Source organism: Neovison vison, chromosome 4, assembly GCF_020171115.1.
Source record: "Neovison vison isolate M4711 chromosome 4, ASM_NN_V1, whole genome shotgun sequence".
NCBI lineage: Eukaryota > Metazoa > Chordata > Mammalia > Carnivora > Mustelidae > Neogale > Neogale vison.
In genome coordinates this window covers 898,854-919,110 of record NC_058094.1, presented here as the reverse complement: position 1 = coordinate 919,110, position 20,257 = coordinate 898,854, and the positions used below count along the sequence as shown (strand labels likewise).

Below are 20,257 nucleotides of genomic sequence, written 5' to 3'. Positions count from 1 at the left end.
GTGGTTCTTAAAAAAAAATTGTTTACTGTCTTATCTCTACATTTAAAACATCTGAACACTCAAAAATCTGAAGACACCTTTGTGGGGGTTTCTGGGTGGCTCAGTCATTCAGTGTCTGCCTTCGGCTCGGGTCATGATCCTGAGGTCCTGGGATCGAGCCCCGCTTTGGGATCCCTGCTCAGTGGGGAGACTGCTTCTCCCTCTGCTGCTCCCCCTGGTTGTGTTCTCTCACCCTGTGTCTCTCTCTGGGAAATAATAAGTAAAATCTTAAAAAAACAAAAAACAAAACAACCTGTAAGCCCAGCTGGGAGGAAAGGGCTTGTTTCTTAAAAAAAAAAAAAAGAAAGAAAGAAAGAAAAGACCTTTGTATATAAACATGAACCTTTCTCTGTAAATTATAAAGAATAGAGGGTGCACTGTGCTAGCCACACAACCCATGAGAGGACACACGCAACACGAGACAGGTCCAAGAAACAGCTTCAGACAGAGCCTTCACAGGGCACACAGCACAGAGCACAGCCACCAAGAAGAACCCCAAGAGCCGCGGACCACTGACAAAAAGGAAATGAGTCCACAAGCAGGACACCACCTCTGAAACGTATGGGAATGCATTTAATGAACACAGGAGAACAACCATTGCCAAAAAAAAAAACAAAAGCAAAAGAAAAGACCTCTTAAATCCAATAGTAACAAAGTTTATTTTTTTAATAAAAGATTTTATTTATTTATTTGATAGACAAAGATCACAAGTAGGCAGAGAGGCAGGCAGAGAGAGGAGGAAGCAAGCTCCCTTTTGAGCAGAGAGCGGAAGCTGCAACAAAGTTTATCAGAAAAGTTTACAATATCTACACCGATACACTGACTAAAATTTCACAGGTAGACACTGCAGGCACCTACATGTAAATAGCGAGAAGGAGCCTGTGCTCCTATTACCACGGGATGGAAAACACGAGGACACTGGAGAGACTGGAAGTGATTGCTTTGTCAACAGACACAGAAAACAAGGGAGACACATGAACCAAAAAAGATTGGGAATTTTGGACATTGTGGAAATACAGCATTATGGCCATAAACCACACAATACAAAGGAAAACCATCCTAACTCAACTAAGAGACAGAAATAGCAGCCCGGTCTCTGGGTCAAGAGTAGCTCTCTTGAGAAGCTGCACGTACGTCAGGTTCTCGTGCGTGTTGGGGTCGAAGAAGCCCTTGGTGTCGTCGCTCGGGTCCGCCAGGACGCGGTTCATGTCCTCGTCGAAGTAGCCGCGCCGGTAGGCCACGTCCACGGGCAGCCGGTGGCTGTGCACGGGGTCGATGATGCCGCCCGTGGCGATCTGCGCCTCCAGCAGGCGGATGCCGTGGTCGCGGACGATCAGGTCCTTCTGCATGGCCTGGAAGAGGGAGATCTGCTCCCCCGTGTACGGGTCGGTGTAGCCGGTGACGGCGCGCTCCGCCGACAGCAGCTTCTCCCGGATCTCGCCGCCCACCACGCCCGCGGCCACCGCCTCCTCCACGGTCAGCCTCTGGTTGCGCACGGGGTCGATGACGAAGCCCGTGGCCGCCTGGGCCTCCAGGAGCACCAGGGCCGTGCCGGGCCGCAGGACGCCCTTCCACATGGCCTGGTAGATGCTCATCTTCTCCTGCCGCCCGGGCTCGTCCTTGGCGGGCACCAGCACGCCCGCGATGCAGCTCGTGCCCTGCAGGTAGCGCTTGACCGAGTCCATCTCCGTCACCTCCTGCGGCGTCCTGGTGCCCTGGGCCAGGTCCCGCAGGGTCTCGGGGCCCAGGATCCCGGACGTGTGCAGCTCGGAGGCGGACACCTGGCGCCTCAGGCCCGGGAAGGACACCTTGCTCAGCCGCTCCTCCGCCTCCTCGATGGCCTGGGTGAGGACGGCGACCAGGGCCGGCACGGCCAGGGCGCCGGCCGCGTGCTGGGCCAGGAGCTCGTCCCGGCGGGCCCGGCTCAGGTAGGAGGAGAAGAGGACGTCCCACACGGAGGGCCGCCGCCCCCGGAACTGGCCGACGCGCACCTCCATGGGGACGGCACGCAGGGCCTGCTCCTGGGGGCCGCCGGCAGTGGGCTCGGCGGGGGCCGGGCCCGGGGAGGGCCCCCCGTCGCCGTCCCCGCCACCTCGCCCGGCTGGCCGGCCCTCCTGCGGCCCGCGGGCGGCCTCCTCCGGCCCGCGATCGGGCCCGCCGGCCGCCTCCGCCTCCTCGACGATGGTGGTCAGCCTGCGGGTCAGCGCCGGCAAGCCCAGCGTCCCCGAGCCGAAGCCGGCCAGCAGCTGCTCCCGCGTGGCGCCGCTCACGTAGCTGGACGCCAGCACGTCCCACACGGGCACCGCCGGCCCCCGCAGGCGGCCCACCTTGACCTCCATGGTGGCGGCACGCAGGGCCCCGCGGGGGTCCGGGGGAACCGGGCTGGGGCTCCCGCTCCCGTCGGCGCTGGCACGGGCCAGCAGCGAGGTGAGGGCCGCGCCCACCTCCTGCACCGTCAGCGCGCCCGCCCCGTACCGGCGCAGCAGGTCCTGCCGCAGGCCCTCGGGCACCTCCCGGTAGAACAGGAGCTCCCAGATGGAGACGCTCTGGCCCTGGAGCACGCCGTGGCCCGGCGCCACGCGGGCGTCACGCAGGGCGCCGCGCAGCTCCTCGCTCAGCTGGTGCACGGCGGAGCCCCGGCCGGCCAGCTGCAGCATGTAGAGCCCCGTGTCGGGGTCGAGCACGCAGCGCTCCAGCAGCTGCACGTACGTCAGGTTCTCGTGCGTGTTGGGGTCGAAGAAGCCCTTGGTGTCGTCGCTCGGGTCCGCCAGGACGCGGTTCATGTCCTCGTCGAAGTAGCCGCGCCGGTAGGCCACGTCCACGGGCAGCCGGTGGCTGTGCACGGGGTCGATGATGCCGCCCGTGGCGATCTGCGCCTCCAGCAGGCGGATGCCGTGGTCGCGGACGATCAGGTCCTTCTGCATGGCCTGGAAGAGGGAGATCTGCTCCCCCGTGTACGGGTCGGTGTAGCCGGTGACGGCGCGCTCCGCCGACAGCAGCTTCTCCCGGATCTCGCCGCCCACCACGCCCGCGGCCACCGCCTCCTCCACGGTCAGCCTCTGGTTGCGCACGGGGTCGATGACGAAGCCCGTGGCCGCCTGGGCCTCCAGGAGCACCAGGGCCGTGCCGGGCCGCAGGACGCCCTTCCACATGGCCTGGTAGATGCTCATCTTCTCCTGCCGCCCGGGCTCGTCCTTGGCGGGCACCAGCACGCCCGCGATGCAGCTCGTGCCCTGCAGGTAGCGCTTGACCGAGTCCATCTCCGTCACCTCCTGCGGCGTCCTGGTGCCCTGGGCCAGGTCCCGCAGGGTCTCGGGGCCCAGGATCCCGGACGTGTGCAGCTCGGAGGCGGACACCTGGCGCCTCAGGCCCGGGAAGGACACCTTGCTCAGCCGCTCCTCCGCCTCCTCGATGGCCTGGGTGAGGACGGCGACCAGGGCCGGCACGGCCAGGGCGCCGGCCGCGTGCTGGGCCAGGAGCTCGTCCCGGCGGGCCCGGCTCAGGTAGGAGGAGAAGAGGACGTCCCACACGGAGGGCCGCCGCCCCCGGAACTGGCCGACGCGCACCTCCATGGGGACGGCACGCAGGGCCTGCTCCTGGGGGCCGCCGGCGGTGGGCTCGGCGGGGGCCGGGCCCGGGGAGGGCCCCCCGTCGCCGTCCCCGCCACCTCGCCCGGCTGGCCGGCCCTCCTGCGGCCCGCGGGCGGCCTCCTCCGGCCCGCGATCGGGCCCGCCGGCCGCCTCCGCCTCCTCGACGATGGTGGTCAGCCTGCGGGTCAGCGCCGGCAAGCCCAGCGTCCCCGAGCCGAAGCCGGCCAGCAGCTGCTCCCGCGTGGCGCCGCTCACGTAGCTGGACGCCAGCACGTCCCACACGGGCACCGCCGGCCCCCGCAGGCGGCCCACCTTGACCTCCATGGTGGCGGCACGCAGGGCCCCGCGGGGGTCCGGGGGAACCGGGCTGGGGCTCCCGCTCCCGTCGGCGCTGGCACGGGCCAGCAGCGAGGTGAGGGCCGCGCCCACCTCCTGCACCGTCAGCGCGCCCGCCCCGTACCGGCGCAGCAGGTCCTGCCGCAGGCCCTCGGGCACCTCCCGGTAGAACAGGAGCTCCCAGATGGAGACGCTCTGGCCCTGGAGCACGCCGTGGCCCGGCGCCACGCGGGCGTCACGCAGGGCGCCGCGCAGCTCCTCGCTCAGCTGGTGCACGGCGGAGCCCCGGCCGGCCAGCTGCAGCATGTAGAGCCCCGTGTCGGGGTCGAGCACGCAGCGCTCCAGCAGCTGCACGTACGTCAGGTTCTCGTGCGTGTTGGGGTCGAAGAAGCCCTTGGTGTCGTCGCTCGGGTCCGCCAGGACGCGGTTCATGTCCTCGTCGAAGTAGCCGCGCCGGTAGGCCACGTCCACGGGCAGCCGGTGGCTGTGCACGGGGTCGATGATGCCGCCCGTGGCGATCTGCGCCTCCAGCAGGCGGATGCCGTGGTCGCGGACGATCAGGTCCTTCTGCATGGCCTGGAAGAGGGAGATCTGCTCCCCCGTGTACGGGTCGGTGTAGCCGGTGACGGCGCGCTCCGCCGACAGCAGCTTCTCCCGGATCTCGCCGCCCACCACGCCCGCGGCCACCGCCTCCTCCACGGTCAGCCTCTGGTTGCGCACGGGGTCGATGACGAAGCCCGTGGCCGCCTGGGCCTCCAGGAGCACCAGGGCCGTGCCGGGCCGCAGGACGCCCTTCCACATGGCCTGGTAGATGCTCATCTTCTCCTGCCGCCCGGGCTCGTCCTTGGCGGGCACCAGCACGCCCGCGATGCAGCTCGTGCCCTGCAGGTAGCGCTTGACCGAGTCCATCTCCGTCACCTCCTGCGGCGTCCTGGTGCCCTGGGCCAGGTCCCGCAGGGTCTCGGGGCCCAGGATCCCGGACGTGTGCAGCTCGGAGGCGGACACCTGGCGCCTCAGGCCCGGGAAGGACACCTTGCTCAGCCGCTCCTCCGCCTCCTCGATGGCCTGGGTGAGGACGGCGACCAGGGCCGGCACGGCCAGGGCGCCGGCCGCGTGCTGGGCCAGGAGCTCGTCCCGGCGGGCCCGGCTCAGGTAGGAGGAGAAGAGGACGTCCCACACGGAGGGCCGCCGCCCCCGGAACTGGCCGACGCGCACCTCCATGGGGACGGCACGCAGGGCCTGCTCCTGGGGGCCGCCGGCGGTGGGCTCGGCGGGGGCCGGGCCCGGGGAGGGCCCCCCGTCGCCGTCCCCGCCACCTCGCCCGGCTGGCCGGCCCTCCTGCGGCCCGCGGGCGGCCTCCTCCGGCCCGCGATCGGGCCCGCCGGCCGCCTCCGCCTCCTCGACGATGGTGGTCAGCCTGCGGGTCAGCGCCGGCAAGCCCAGCGTCCCCGAGCCGAAGCCGGCCAGCAGCTGCTCCCGCGTGGCGCCGCTCACGTAGCTGGACGCCAGCACGTCCCACACGGGCACCGCCGGCCCCCGCAGGCGGCCCACCTTGACCTCCATGGTGGCGGCACGCAGGGCCCCGCGGGGGTCCGGGGGAACCGGGCTGGGGCTCCCGCTCCCGTCGGCGCTGGCACGGGCCAGCAGCGAGGTGAGGGCCGCGCCCACCTCCTGCACCGTCAGCGCGCCCGCCCCGTACCGGCGCAGCAGGTCCTGCCGCAGGCCCTCGGGCACCTCCCGGTAGAACAGGAGCTCCCAGATGGAGACGCTCTGGCCCTGGAGCACGCCGTGGCCCGGCGCCACGCGGGCGTCACGCAGGGCGCCGCGCAGCTCCTCGCTCAGCTGGTGCACGGCGGAGCCCCGGCCGGCCAGCTGCAGCATGTAGAGCCCCGTGTCGGGGTCGAGCACGCAGCGCTCCAGCAGCTGCACGTACGTCAGGTTCTCGTGCGTGTTGGGGTCGAAGAAGCCCTTGGTGTCGTCGCTCGGGTCCGCCAGGACGCGGTTCATGTCCTCGTCGAAGTAGCCGCGCCGGTAGGCCACGTCCACGGGCAGCCGGTGGCTGTGCACGGGGTCGATGATGCCGCCCGTGGCGATCTGCGCCTCCAGCAGGCGGATGCCGTGGTCGCGGACGATCAGGTCCTTCTGCATGGCCTGGAAGAGGGAGATCTGCTCCCCCGTGTACGGGTCGGTGTAGCCGGTGACGGCGCGCTCCGCCGACAGCAGCTTCTCCCGGATCTCGCCGCCCACCACGCCCGCGGCCACCGCCTCCTCCACGGTCAGCCTCTGGTTGCGCACGGGGTCGATGACGAAGCCCGTGGCCGCCTGGGCCTCCAGGAGCACCAGGGCCGTGCCGGGCCGCAGGACGCCCTTCCACATGGCCTGGTAGATGCTCATCTTCTCCTGCCGCCCGGGCTCGTCCTTGGCGGGCACCAGCACGCCCGCGATGCAGCTCGTGCCCTGCAGGTAGCGCTTGACCGAGTCCATCTCCGTCACCTCCTGCGGCGTCCTGGTGCCCTGGGCCAGGTCCCGCAGGGTCTCGGGGCCCAGGATCCCGGACGTGTGCAGCTCGGAGGCGGACACCTGGCGCCTCAGGCCCGGGAAGGACACCTTGCTCAGCCGCTCCTCCGCCTCCTCGATGGCCTGGGTGAGGATGGCGACCAGGGCCGGCACGGCCAGGGCGCCGGCCGCGTGCTGGGCCAGGAGCTCGTCCCGGCGGGCCCGGCTCAGGTAGGAGGAGAAGAGGACGTCCCACACGGAGGGCCGCCGCCCCCGGAACTGGCCGACGCGCACCTCCATGGGGACGGCACGCAGGGCCTGCTCCTGGGGGCCGCCGGCGGTGGGCTCGGCGGGGGCCGGGCCCGGGGAGGGCCCCCCGTCGCCGTCCCCGCCACCTCGCCCAGCTGGCCGGCCCTCCTGCGGCCCGCGGGCGGCCTCCTCCGGCCCGCGATCGGGCCCGCCGGCCGCCTCCGCCTCCTCGACGATGGTGGTCAGCCTGCGGGTCAGCGCCGGCAAGCCCAGCGTCCCCGAGCCGAAGCCGGCCAGCAGCTGCTCCCGCGTGGCGCCGCTCACGTAGCTGGACGCCAGCACGTCCCACACGGGCACCGCCGGCCCCCGCAGGCGGCCCACCTTGACCTCCATGGTGGCGGCACGCAGGGCCCCGCGGGGGTCCGGGGGAACCGGGCTGGGGCTCCCGCTCCCGTCGGCGCTGGCACGGGCCAGCAGCGAGGTGAGGGCCGCGCCCACCTCCTGCACCGTCAGCGCGCCCGCCCCGTACCGGCGCAGCAGGTCCTGCCGCAGGCCCTCGGGCACCTCCCGGTAGAACAGGAGCTCCCAGATGGAGACGCTCTGGCCCTGGAGCACGCCGTGGCCCGGCGCCACGCGGGCGTCACGCAGGGCGCCGCGCAGCTCCTTGCTCAGCTGGTGCACGGCGGAGCCCCGGCCGGCCAGCTGCAGCATGTAGAGCCCCGTGTCGGGGTCGAGCACGCAGCGCTCCAGCAGCTGCACGTACGTCAGGTTCTCGTGCGTGTTGGGGTCGAAGAAGCCCTTGGTGTCGTCGCTCGGGTCCGCCAGGACGCGGTTCATGTCCTCGTCGAAGTAGCCGCGCCGGTAGGCCACGTCCACGGGCAGCCGGTGGCTGTGCACGGGGTCGATGATGCCGCCCGTGGCGATCTGCGCCTCCAGCAGGCGGATGCCGTGGTCGCGGACGATCAGGTCCTTCTGCATGGCCTGGAAGAGGGAGATCTGCTCCCCCGTGTACGGGTCGGTGTAGCCGGTGACGGCGCGCTCCGCCGACAGCAGCTTCTCCCGGATCTCGCCGCCCACCACGCCCGCGGCCACCGCCTCCTCCACGGTCAGCCTCTGGTTGCGCACGGGGTCGATGACGAAGCCCGTGGCCGCCTGGGCCTCCAGGAGCACCAGGGCCGTGCCGGGCCGCAGGACGCCCTTCCACATGGCCTGGTAGATGCTCATCTTCTCCTGCCGCCCGGGCTCGTCCTTGGCGGGCACCAGCACGCCCGCGATGCAGCTCGTGCCCTGCAGGTAGCGCTTGACCGAGTCCATCTCCGTCACCTCCTGCGGCGTCCTGGTACCCTGGGCCAGGTCCTCCAACACCTCTTTGCTGAGGATATCTGCTTGGAGGAGTTCTGAAGCAGTGATGTGTTTTCTGATCCCTGGGAACCATAGCTCCTTTTTGTTTTTTTCTTTCTTCTCTATTAATTCTAAAATTATGTTCACTACCTTGTCCATTGCCCTGGCCGTGTCTCTTTTATAGTCCCTCACCAGCTGGAGTTTCGTCTCGTGAGTTACGTACTCCGAGTTGAGCAGCTCCCACAGCGACGGCCTCTGGTCCTTGTACCTTCCAACTGGGACCTCCACTTTCTCGGCCTCCAGGGCCCTCCTCGTGGCCTCGTCAACATAGGCAGTGCTCTGGCTTTCACGGACTAGCTGGAAGAGAGCCCAGCCTGTCCCTGCTCCTTTTTGGCTCCTTTCCTGCAGCTGTTGGTATGTGACCCTCTCCTGAGTGTTTGGATCCACAAACCTTTTCTTCATGCGGTTCTGATCTGCAATGAGCGGGTAGATGTCCGGGTGCAGACAGCCGCGTCTGTAGGCCACGTGCAGTGGGAGGCGGTGGTGGTGCAGGGGGTCGATGACGCCCCCCGTGGCCACCTGGACCTCCAGCATTCTCAGCGCTTCCTCTCTTTGGACAATCTTCCTCTGCATTGCCTGGAACAGGGAGATTGTGTCTCCCGTGGCTGGGTCTGCATAGCCTAGGGCGGCCTTCTCAGCCTCTAGGAGCCTCGTCTGCAGGTCCTCACCCACCAGGCCCTCAGCCAAGGCCTGCTGCACAGAGAACTTCTTGCAGCTGCCGGGATCCAGGAGAAAGCCTGTGGCTGCCTGGGCCTCCAGGAGCTGAGCCGCAAACCCCATGGGGATGAGTCCCTCCCTCCTGGCTTCATAAAAGCTCATTGCCTCTTGGGTGGAGGGTAGCACCACCCCCGCGATGCAGCCGGTACCTTCCACATAGGGCCTCACTTGCACCAGCCTGCTGAGATCCAGCACCCCCGATGTCTCCCCAGGCAGGGCATCCAGGGTCTTTTCATCGAGGATTTCAGAGTTGAACAGCTCGGCGGCAGTCACCTCCCCACCAATGGCTGTCAGCTTCATGCCTTGGTACCGATTCTCTGTTTCTTGCACTGCCGCGGTGATGATCTCCAGCAGCTTCTCTAGGGATGTGTTCTGGACTCTGTACTCGTGGATGAGCTCCCGTTTCCTTTCCTCTGTGAAGTACGGAGAGGACAGCAGGTCCCAGAAGGAGACTGTCTGATTGGCAAACCTCCCCACTTGCATTTTTATGGTTTGGGACTTGAGCTGTTGTCTTGTGGCTTCGTCGATATAAACATAGGTTTCTCCTTTCTTCACAATTTGCAGCATGTAGAGCCCCGTGTCGGGGTCCTCCACGCAGCGCTCCAGGAGCTGCAGGTACGTGAGGTTCTCGTGCGTGTTGGGGTCGAAGAAGCCCTTGGTGTCGTCGCTCGGGTCCGCCAGGACGCGGTTCATGTCCTCGTCGAAGTAGCCGCGCCGGTAGGCCACGTCCACGGGCAGCCGGTGGCTGTGCACGGGGTCGATGATGCCGCCCGTGGCGATCTGTGCCTCCAGCAGGCGGATGCCGTGGTCGCGGACGATCAGGTCCTTCTGCATGGCCTGGAAGAGGGAGATCTGCTCCCCCGTGTACGGGTCGGTGTAGCCGGTGACGGCACGCTCTGCCGACAGCAGCTTCTGGTAGGTCTCCCTGCCAAACATCCCTGCCGCGAACGCCTCCTCCACGGTCAGCCTCTGGTTACGCACGGGGTCAATGATGAAGCCCGTGGCTGCCTGTGCCTCCAGGAGCACCAGGGCCGTGCCAGGCCGCAGGATGCCCCTCCTCAGGGCCTCGGAGATGCTCATCTTCTCCCTCGTGCCCTGGACAAGGACCCCGGCAATGAAGTTGCCTCCCTCTAGGTACTGCCTCACACCGCTCCTCTCTGTCACCTCCTGCACCGTCCTTGTGCCCTGGGTCAGCGCATCCAGCGTCTCCTTGTCAATCAGCCGTGACCTGAACAAGTCACTGGCCGACACCAGCTTCCGGAGTCCTCTAAAGGTGACCTTTGAGGGCTGTGTCTCTGAGGCCTCAACCAGGGCAGTGACGGCCGCAGCCACGTGCCGCAGGGCCGTGGCCCTCCCAGACTGGCAAAGGGCCACCAGCTCCCGCCGTGTGTGGATGTCGACGTACTCTGAGTGCAGGAGGTCCCACAGTGACACGCTGAGGCCTTTGAACCTGCCGGTGCCGACAGGGACCTTCATGGCTCTCAGAGCCACCACCATGTGCTCGTCCACCTTCAGCACCTTGTCCTGGGCGAGCGGAAGCAGCCACAGGCCGGTGTCCGTGTCCAGGACACAGCGCTCCTTGAGCTGGCTGTATGTCACCGTGTCCTGGGCGCTGGGGTCGAAAAAGAACTTGCTGTCCTCGGCTGTGGAGGTTAACCCCTGGCTGACCTGCTGGTCCAGGAGGCCAAGCCTGCAGGCCGCCGCCTCAGGCAGGTGCACCCCGTGGACAGGGTCCATGGCACCCCCCGTGGCCAACTGTACCTGTAGGAGGGGGAGGCCCTCGCTTTGGGGCACTAGCCCCTTCTGCATGGCCTGCCACAGTGAGAGGGAACCTCCCGAGTAGGGATCCGCGTACCCAACCACGGCCCTCTCCGCTTGCCGCAGCTGCTCATGCAGGGCCGCCCCCACCAGGCCGGCTTTGACGGCACCTTGCACAGAGAGTCTCTGGTTGGTCAGGGGGTCAATGAGGGAGCCGGATGCCACCTGGGCCTCCAGCAGCCTTCGGCCCAGGCCCTCAGGCAAGAGGCCGTCCGCCACAGCCTGGCTGATGCTGACCTTGGTCCCCGACGGCTGCAACAGCACACCGGCCACACAGCCCGTACCCCAGAGGCAGGCCTTCACAGCGGGCTGCCCAGCAACCTCGGCAGGTGATCGCGTGCCCTGAGCCAGTGCCGCCAGGGTCTCCCGGGAGATGATGCCGACAGCCAGCAGCCAGACGGCAGGAATCTGCCCCCGGGGGCCGGGCACTGTGACCTGAGCCTGTGCCAGGAGCTCTGCCTCCCGCACCCACTTCTGCACGGTCTCCCGGAGCTGCTGGGTAGTGGTTTTTCCCACCTTGAAGTCCTCCAAGAGGCTTTGGCGCTGCTCGTCCGAGAAGTGGTGGGAGCACAGGAGCTCCCAGAGGGATGTGCCGTCCTCAGCCCCCTGCACGGCCTGCAGGGTCTCCCGGACCTGTTCGTCCGTGGGGGCCGCAGCAGCGTTTTCGGGCAAGGGCAGGAAATGAAGGCCAGAAGGCTCGTCCCTCACACACTGCTCCAGGAGCCGGGCATAGCTGGTGTGGCCCCGGCCATCTGGCGTGGGAAAAGTTTCAGGGGAGCCGCACAAGGCCGTCTCTATCTCCTGGTCAATGTAGCCGCGCTGGGCGGCTATGGGCATGGGGAGGCGGTAGTGGCCTATGGGGTCAATGACTCCTCCTGTGGCCACCTGGGCCTCCAGGAGGCGGGCAGCCTGCTCTACAGGGATGAGGCCCTTCTTCATGGCCTGGAACAAGGATACCTGCTCCCCAGAAAAGGGGTCTCTGCAGCCAGTGACCGCGCTCTCCGCCCGCCTCAGCCTGCTGTACAGTTCCGGCCCCACCAGCCCCCTCCGCACGGCCTCGTCCACTGACAGGGGCTCTGGACCATGGGGGTCGAGAAGGGCCCCAGTGGCCGCCTGGGCCTCCAGCAGGGCTAGTGCCACGCCTGGGCCCAGCAGCTGCTGCTTCATGGCCGTGTAGAGGCTGAGCCTCCGGCCAGAGGGCTGCAGCAGCACGCCGCCCACGGCCCCGGTGCCGCGCAGGGCCTGCCGCACGCTGTCCATGCGGAGGAGCGCCTCGGGGCTCACGGTGCCCTCCAGCACCCGGTCCAGGAGCTCCTGGTCGATGATCCGGGCCTCCCAGAGCTGGTAGGCGCTGACTCGGCCCCACGGCGCGCAGGCCACGGGCAGCGTGACGTCCACCCACCTCGCCGTCGCTCTCTCCAGCAGCCGTGCCACCTGCGGCAGCGAGAGCCGGTGCTGCCGATAGTCCCGCACAAGCCGCCTCCGCTGGGGCTCACTGCAGCACTCGGAGTTCAAGAGCTCCCACGCCGAGACCCTCTGTCCCCGGAACCGCCCGCACCTCACGGACAGCAGCAGGCTCTGGAAGGCCTGCCGGGTGGTGCCGTCCACCAGCTGCGGCTGCCGGCGGGTCAGCGGCAGGAGGCGCAGCCCCGTGTCGGGGTCGAGCACGCAGCGCTCCAGCAGCTGCACGTACGTCAGGTTCTCGTGCGTGTTGGGGTCGAAGAAGCCCTTGGTGTCGTCGCTCGGGTCCGCCAGGACGCGGTTCATGTCCTCGTCGAAGTAGCCGCGCCGGTAGGCCACGTCCACGGGCAGCCGGTGGCTGTGCACGGGGTCGATGATGCCGCCCGTGGCGATCTGCGCCTCCAGCAGGCGGAGGCCGTGGTCGCGGACGATCAGGTCCTTCTGCATGGCCTGGAAGAGGGAGATCTGCTCCCCCGTGTAGGGGTCCGTGTAGCCGGTGACGGCGCGCTCCGCCGACAGCAGCTTTGCAAACACGTCGGGCCCGATGAGGCCGGCCCTCAGGGCCTCCTCCACGGAGTATCTCTTGTTCTCCTTCGGGTCAAGGATGAAGCCCGTGGCTGCCTGCGCCTCCAGGAGGATGAGGGCCGTGCCATGCCTGAGAAGCCCCCTCCCGCGAGCCTCATAGATGCTGAGCCGCTCCTGGGAGCTGGGCAGCAGCAGGCCAGCAACGCACCCGGTCCCTTCCAGGTATTTCTGCACAGGGTCCAGCCTGCCCACTTCCCGGGCTGTGGTCTGGCCTCGCTCCAGACGCTCGTACATGTCCTGCTCGATGATCCCTGCTTCTAGCAGCTCAGCGGGCATCACGGGCCCCCTCAGTCCAGCAAAGGTGGTCTTGGCCGTGGCCGCAGCGTGTTCAAGGATGGCCCTCAGCGCCGCTGCCAGTTCCTCCGCCGAGATGGCGCCCTCCTGGTGCCGCTGGGCCAGGGCTGCCCTCTGCTCTGCGGGGATGGGCTCGGAGAAGAGCAGCTCCCACAGAGACACGGGCTGGCCCTGGAACTGGCCCACGGAGACGGTGGTTGTGGCCTCACTTAAGGCCCGCCGGGTGCTGTGGTCAATGAACGGGAGTCCTTGTGGCTCCCCTCCAAGGCTGCCATTTGAGAGTGGAAGGAAGGCCAGCCCTGTCTCTGGGTCGGTGACACAGCGGGCCATCAGCTGCCCATAGCCAAGGCTCTCCTGTGTGCTGGGGTCCGAGAAGCCAGTGGCCCGGGAGACACAACGCTGTGTTTCTTCGTCCAGGCATCCGAAGCGCAGGGCGCCCTCCAGGGGCAGCCGGAGCCTGCGGGCTGGACACACGAGCCCCCCCGTGGCCAGCTGGGCATCCAGGAGTCGCAGCGCCAGGGACCTGTCCACCAGCTCCTTTTTCATGGCCTGGAAGAGGGGGACCCGCGTGCCGCTGAAGGGGTCGTGGTAGCCCGTCACCGCCTGCTCGGCCATCAGGAGCTGCCCATGGAGCTCAGGGCCGAGGAGGCCAGACCTGACGGCCTCATCCACCTGCAGCCGCTGGCCAGTGCCTGGGTCCACCAGTGTGCAGGTGGCGGCCTGAGCCTCCAAGAGCGGGAGCGCCGTGGCCATTGGGAGCAGGTGCTCGGTGACAGCCTGGAAGAAGCTCTTCTTGCGGCCAGCGGGCAGCAGGACAACCCCGGCCACACTGCCCGTGCCCTGCAGGTAACGCCTCACAGCGGCCCGGGCGCTCACGTCCGACACGGACAGCTTGCCCTCCCGAAGGCCCCGGGCGGTCTCCCCATCCAGGATGCCCACCTCCTGCAGCTCTGCCAAGCTCACTGTCCCACACAGGGTGTGGAACGTGGTTCTGAGGGGCAGGACGGCCAGCCCAGTGCCAGGGGCTCTCACACACCTGCCCAGCAGACCGCTGTAGGACAGGCACTCTCCCGTGTTGGGGTCCTGGAAGCCAGGGCTGCTGGAACTCGGCTTGCGCTCTGCCAGAACACGCCACGTCTCCTGGTCCAGGAGGCCCTGCTGGCAGGCCAGCTCTGGGGCCACTCGCCCACCCCGAATGGGGTCCACCAGGCCCCCGGTGGCCAGCTGGGCCTCCAACCAGCTGTACCCCTGAGCTCGCCCTATCACCTCCTTCCCGATGGCCTGGAAGAGGGCCAGCTTCCCGCCACCATAGGGATCGGGGTACCCAGTGACTGCCTGCTCAGCAGCCAGAAGCCTTTCCTTCAGCCCCAGGCCTACCAGGCCCTGCCGCACGGCCTCAGACACAGAGAGTAAGTCGCCCCGGGTGGGGTCCACGAGGCCCCCAGTGGCGGCCTGGGCCTCCAGCAGAGCCAGCCCGAGCTCACTGGACAGGAGGCCCTGCTTCATGGCAGCGTAGAGACTCTGGGCCTGGCTGGAGGCCTCCACGAGTACCCCAGTGATGCTTTTGGCCTGGGGCCCGGAGGAGGTGCTGGTTCCCAACATGGCCTTCGTGGTCTCAGGGACGATGGTCAGCTCGGTGCCGTTGGTGGCCAGGACATCGAGAGGAGGGGAGCTGTGGCCGCTCGTCATGCTTGGCCCTGCTGTGCAGAATCCACTCACCCAAGTCCCCTGTGTCTGCTCCCTGCGGGGGGGGGGGGGCAGAAAGGCTCCATTAGGGGCCCTGGGATGGCCCAGGCAGGCAGGAGGGGAACAGTCAGGGGTCCATCCCAAACCCTGAATCAGCCTCCAGACATGGCTGGCCCTCCTGGCCATGTGAGGTCCTTTGCCTCACCCTGTGGGATCCCAGGAGGGACCATAAGGGACCTCAGGCCAATCAGGCATATGTGGGCTCTTCTTCTGTGGGCCTCTGTCCCCGCCCAACACCTTCCAGCCCCCTCCCCAGGGTCCTGGTGTGGGCTGGGCCAGAGGGGCCTGCATGTTCTGGGCAGAGTCAGCCCTGAGCCCGCAGGGTATGGCCCCTCCCACCTTCACCCTCCCCCTCTAATTCACACCTCCCAGCCTCCCAGGCCTCCCCTCTGCCCCCAAGAGCTTTCTCCCCCTCCTGCCATCCCCTGGGTCAGGGACACCAGTACCCTTCCAGTCACCACCTCCACCCCCCCCACTCCACCCTGGACCCTCAGCTCTGGCCTCCGTTCCTTTCCCAGACTCCCACTGGGCTCCAGGCAGAACCCCCAGAGTCTCCTGCCTTAGCCTGACTCGGTGCCCTCCCAGCCCCCCAACCCCTGTGCTCTCTGGGATACGGCCTCCCTGTGCCCCAGACCCGGCCTCGGAGGCCCGAGAGAGCAAAGACTTGGTGCCCGAGGGCCAGTCTAGCAGGGACTGTGGGGATGGCCAGGTACCGGGCCCTGGTCGGCGGCTCAGAGCCCCAGCAGCCCCACGGCTGTGCCCCGATGGTCGGACCTGTCGTGCCAAGTGCCTGACCTCCCCTCCCCCATCGCACCTGCACACGAGCCTGCGTCACCTCCGCCCATCCCTGTCCTGTGGGGTTCAATCACGTCCCCCCAAAAGAAATGTCCAAGTCCTAACCTCCAGGACCTATGACTCCAGCTTTATTTGGAAATCGGGTCTTTGCAGCTTGAACTCAGCTGCGGCCCCAGAGCAGGGAGGCTCCCAATCCCTGGCCTGCTTTCCGCACAGGAAGACGGAGGCGAAGGAGCTCTCCTGCAAGGGGCCCAGAGGCACAGGGGACCAGGTTCCAGGGCAGAAGCGGCCTCCGGCCCCAGCCCCAGGAACCATAAGAGGCGCCGCCCAGGCTATGGCAATGGCTACGGCAGCTGGGGGGGGGGGCGGGGAGGGTTGAGGGGTTGGGGGGGCACGGCCTCCAGCCCGCCACGCCCCACCCCATGAACCGGCCCACACCCGGTTTCCTCAGAAGCCTCCTTCCTCCCCAGTGCCGGCCGACCACACCTGTCCCGGCAACCCAACCAGCTCCCGCCCCTGCCCCACGCCCGCCGCGGGTCAAGGCTCAGGACGCCTGTGCCCCTTCACTCTGCAGCTCTCCCCGAGGCGACCTCGGACTCTGGCTGCCAGACCCAAGAAATGCATTTTGGATCTGACTGCCCCGCCTCTGGTCACAGCTCTGCAGCCTTCTTGCCGGTGACAGGGTCTGCTCCAAACCAGGGAGCCCCCCACACTGCCCTCCATCCCCCCAGCCCGCCCTGGAGGCCCAGCTGCCTCCTGGACACCCACGCCCAGACCCTGAGGCTCCGCGGCACCCCCGCGACCGCCCGTGCTCTGTAGAGGGTCCTCCCTCAGGCAGTCTGTCTAGCCCGGCTCCTGAATCCCCTCACACCTTCTCCTGCCCCTGCTGGTCCCACCAGGGGTCCTCACCGGGCCAGCCTGTCTCATGTCCCCGCCTATGGCCTCCAGGCACCCCTTAGCCTCCCGGCTTGCAAGGACCACCTTCCCTGATCCTGCCCTCTCCACCGCCTCCAGCCCTGGAGCAGGGTAGGGTCAGCAAGTGACAGAGGGGCTGGGCAGCTGGGACCTCCATGGGAAGACCTCCATGCCGGGGCTGGACAGGGGACAGCATGGCTGAGCTGGGTGCCGAGCTGCCACAGTCGCCCGGAATCAGCCAGGGCTTCGATGACACAGATCTAGTACAGTGAACGCTTCAAGTGCTGCCCAACCCCACCTGAGACTGAAGGAGGGCCCCCGGCGGAGGGCCCCCACTTCTGCCCCCTCGGGAATTGTGTTGCCCTTCCTACACCCTCGACTTGGCTTGGGACCCTGCTGTGAGCCCCCGGGTATGGGTAGAGTCCTGTCCCCTTCCCTTCCCACACGCAGATGTGGGGCCTGAGCCTTCTGGACCCCAGTAGCTCTGTGCCGCACAGACGGCGGGGGTGGGGGTGGCCAGGACCACACAGACACCGAGCAGGACTTTGTAGGGGGAGCTACGACCTGGCTAGCCATGGCAGCTGGGCTCCGGGAAGGGCCTCGAGCCACCAGCTTCCCACCCAAGTGGAGCGTAGCACCAGGCATCAGGCATTTGAGATGCGGAGGCTAGCCCAGAGCACGTGGCGGGTGGTGTTTGCTAAGCTTCGGGAGAAGATCACAGTGGCTGAGCGGTCAGCTGGGTGTCTAAGGCCATGTGGGTCCCAGTGGGGCTTCACAGTGACCGTGACAGTGACCGTGAAGACTGCCATGAGGGCAGGCTGGGCAGCACCGTCCTGAGAGCTGGAGCCCCAGCCCCCAGGCACCCCCAGCCCCCGGGAGGGGTGTACTCCTAAAATGTGATGCACCTGTCCCCGCAGATGGACCACGTGGGCCCAGGAGTGAAGCGACGGAAGCAGGCTCAGCCCCCACCATCCCTCCAACGACCCCACCCTCTGTCCTTGTGGCTCTGGGCTCCGTCCCAGAGGATGACGGCTTCCACCCGGGACGGTCCCGCTGCGCCGACGGCCACAGCTGCTCCCAGGACCAAGAAGCCTGAAGAAGAGCGAACCGACCGCCAGGAGAAGGGGGGTCTGGGACGGGGTGGAGGCAGGGGTGGGCCCCAGAGGCCCACGCCGGGTTCTGGCAGCTAACAGTGTTCCCTCCTGAGGGCGCACCAAGCCCAGCAGACAGGCAGTCGGGGCGGGTGGGGGAACGAGGAGACCCTTAGTTCGTGGGTTTCCCGGGACGAGAAGCCCCTGGGAGCTGGTGGTGGGTGAGGGCCGCCCTGACCTCCTGGCAATGTGACTCCATTACAGGCGGGCTGGCTCCCCCTCCACCATCCTGCCTCCGCAGGGGCTGTCCTGAGACCACCTAATGGTCCTGCGGGCAGACTCTGCTCCCGGCGCCCCACCCGGACACATGCTTTGCGGCCCAGCCGCACCAAGGATGGGCATGTTTGTAAAATGTGCCTGTTCCCAGGTCCCAGGACTGCCTTCAGAGGGGGTGCGAGCCCAGGGAGCCATGCGTCGCCTGCACCCAGACCTGCCCCAGTCCCAGCAGGGATGCCAAGAAACAAGGCTATGGGGCGGGGGAGACAGTGTGCCTTTCGCCAGGCAAGAGTGAGGGAAGTGTGTTCTGGGCCACGTGCGGCGGGAGCAGCCAAGCGATCAGGGCCGTGGGTGGCCCTTGGCCTGGACGTGGGCAGCCAGCCCGGAGCCAGACAGGCTGTGCTGGGGGGCGGGCAGTGCCAGGCAGGCACTAGACAAGAAAACTAGAGCCAGTACATGCTCTGGGAACAGGAGGCTCCCGTTTCCTGCACAGAGGGCATTCATGGCTGGAGGGGGGCTGGGTGTCGGAGGGAGCGGGAGAGCAGGAAGTGAGGGCCCAGGGAGGCCTGTGCCTATGGCAGCCGGGCCACGCCCTCCTCCCCCCTTTGGCTGACAGTGACCTTGAGCCTGGTCTGAGTCTCCCAGGACCCTGCCCAGGTGGGACCCGAAGAGGACCCCAGGAGTGGGTACCTGAGTCTGCAGTGGGGACCCTGGGAAGGCAGCTGGACGGAGGGGTATGGAGCTTGGAGAGACAGACCAGGGCAAGTGACTGTGTCCAGGGCCTGGGGAGTGGGAGAGGGAGAGTGGGAGGCCCAGAGAAGCCCAATGTCACAGAAGCCAAGCTGATTAATGGGTGTCCCAGAGAGGGGGTCACCAGCCAATGGGGGCTGGCCTTGGGGCTACTGGCCTGGGGGCTGGGCGAGAGAAGCTGATCGGATTTTCCAGGAAGGAAAAAGGAATCTGGGGGGGGGTCTCTTCCTGTGGCTTCCTTGAGTGGCCCCATCTCAGGTGGGCCCCAGGCAAAGGAGAAGAAGACAATTCCTGAGCAGGGTGAGTCTGCATTCCTTGGGCCTGGGCCATCAACCATCCCCACTGCTGAAGGTCAGCCCCCACCCCCCAGCCTGGGATGGGAGGGGCAGCGGACGGGCTCGCAGGCCACCTGAGCCACATGGCGACAGAAGCAGGAGGCCAGGCCGCCTCAGGCCCGCAGAGACTGGCGGCAATCCCGGCCTTAGCCCGACTGTGGACACCTGCAGGAAGGTCCCACCCACCTCTACGGAGCAAAGACCAACGGCCACGGAAGTCGGCATGACAGGAGGGTACAGGGAAGACAGAGCCCCTGCGGACCCTGCCTCCCAAGGACCTTGAGTTGACCCGGTGCAGGCGTCCCTGTGCCCACCCATCCCCCCCCCACCCCACAGCAGGTAGCTCCCCCAACGGGCCACCCCCTCTCCCCCGCCCGCCAGGAGCAGCACCGCCCCTCAATTTGTCAGTCTAATTACCTCGCACCCTCCGAGGCCCGGGCGCCGCTCACTCCTGCCCCTACTGTCCGCACCCCCTCCCCTCGCCCGGCACTACAAGGTGCCCCCCCCCGCCCCGCCCCCCAGGAACCTGACCTGCGGGACCCACCTGGAGCCGCCCTCCAGCCCTGCGGGGAGGGGGAAAGCGCGGGGTCGGGGAGGATCCCCGCGGGCGGCGTCTCCCTCGTCGGTGCTGGTCACCAGGACCCCCCGCCCAGCAGGGCCGGAGGGAGGCCAGCGGCCCGGGTCGGGAACAGCCGGGCCCAGAGCTCCGGCCACTCCCCGCGCCCGCCGCCCCAGCCTCCCGGGACCCAAGCCCCGCGCCCTCGCAGGGGTTTCCGCGTCGCTCCCCGCAGCCCCCGTGTCCTACCTGCCACCCCCCGCTCCCGCGCTCAGTCTGTCGTCGCTCGCTGCTGGCCGGTGCGCCCGCCCCGGGGGTTTAAATGCGCCGCCGGCCCCGCCCCGCCGCGGCCCCGCCCCTGTGGGGGTGGGCAGGGGCAGGGGGCGCGCCCCGAAGCAGGGTGCGGCGGGCAGGTGCCCGGAACCCCGCGGGGCCGGGCCGACGCCCCGGGCGCACCCCTCTGGCAGGCAGGCCGCCTGCGAGCACCCCTGTTGAGGAAGGGCCCCCGAACGGTGGAGGGCGGCTGCCCTCTCCGTCGAACCCCCGCCTTGCCGACCGCTCCCCCAGAGCCCCGGCGTGGGGTGCCGGAGGCTTCATTGCCGGGCTGGGAGGCCTGCCCTGCCGCCTCCTGTCCAGACGCCTCTCGGGCTCCCTGGGGCCAGCTCCCTCCACTGCTGCTTGGACTTGTGTGGGCTGAGCCGGGGTGTCCTCAGACGCTCCCCCAGGCCTTTCTGAGAGAGATGGCCAGGCCCCGTCCCATCAGTCCAGCGCCCCCACCTGGCTCATGGGAGGTCCCCTGTTGGCCCA

At 67.7% G+C, this 20,257-nt stretch overlaps 1 protein-coding gene across 1 annotated transcript; it reads right to left on the bottom strand.

Moving 5' to 3' along the window:
• Positions 1–746: 746 nt before the first annotated feature.
• EPPK1 (epiplakin 1) lies at positions 747–19,726 on the bottom strand. Its single transcript, XM_044244800.1, has 2 exons — positions 19,700–19,726; positions 747–14,727 (listed from the first exon to the last, which is right to left on the bottom strand). Exon 2 carries the CDS (start codon positions 14,673–14,675, stop codon positions 1,104–1,106), a length of 13,572 nt encoding a protein of 4,523 aa, XP_044100735.1. The 5' UTR covers positions 14,676–14,727; positions 19,700–19,726; the 3' UTR covers positions 747–1,103.
• Positions 19,727–20,257: the final 531 nt, after the last annotated feature.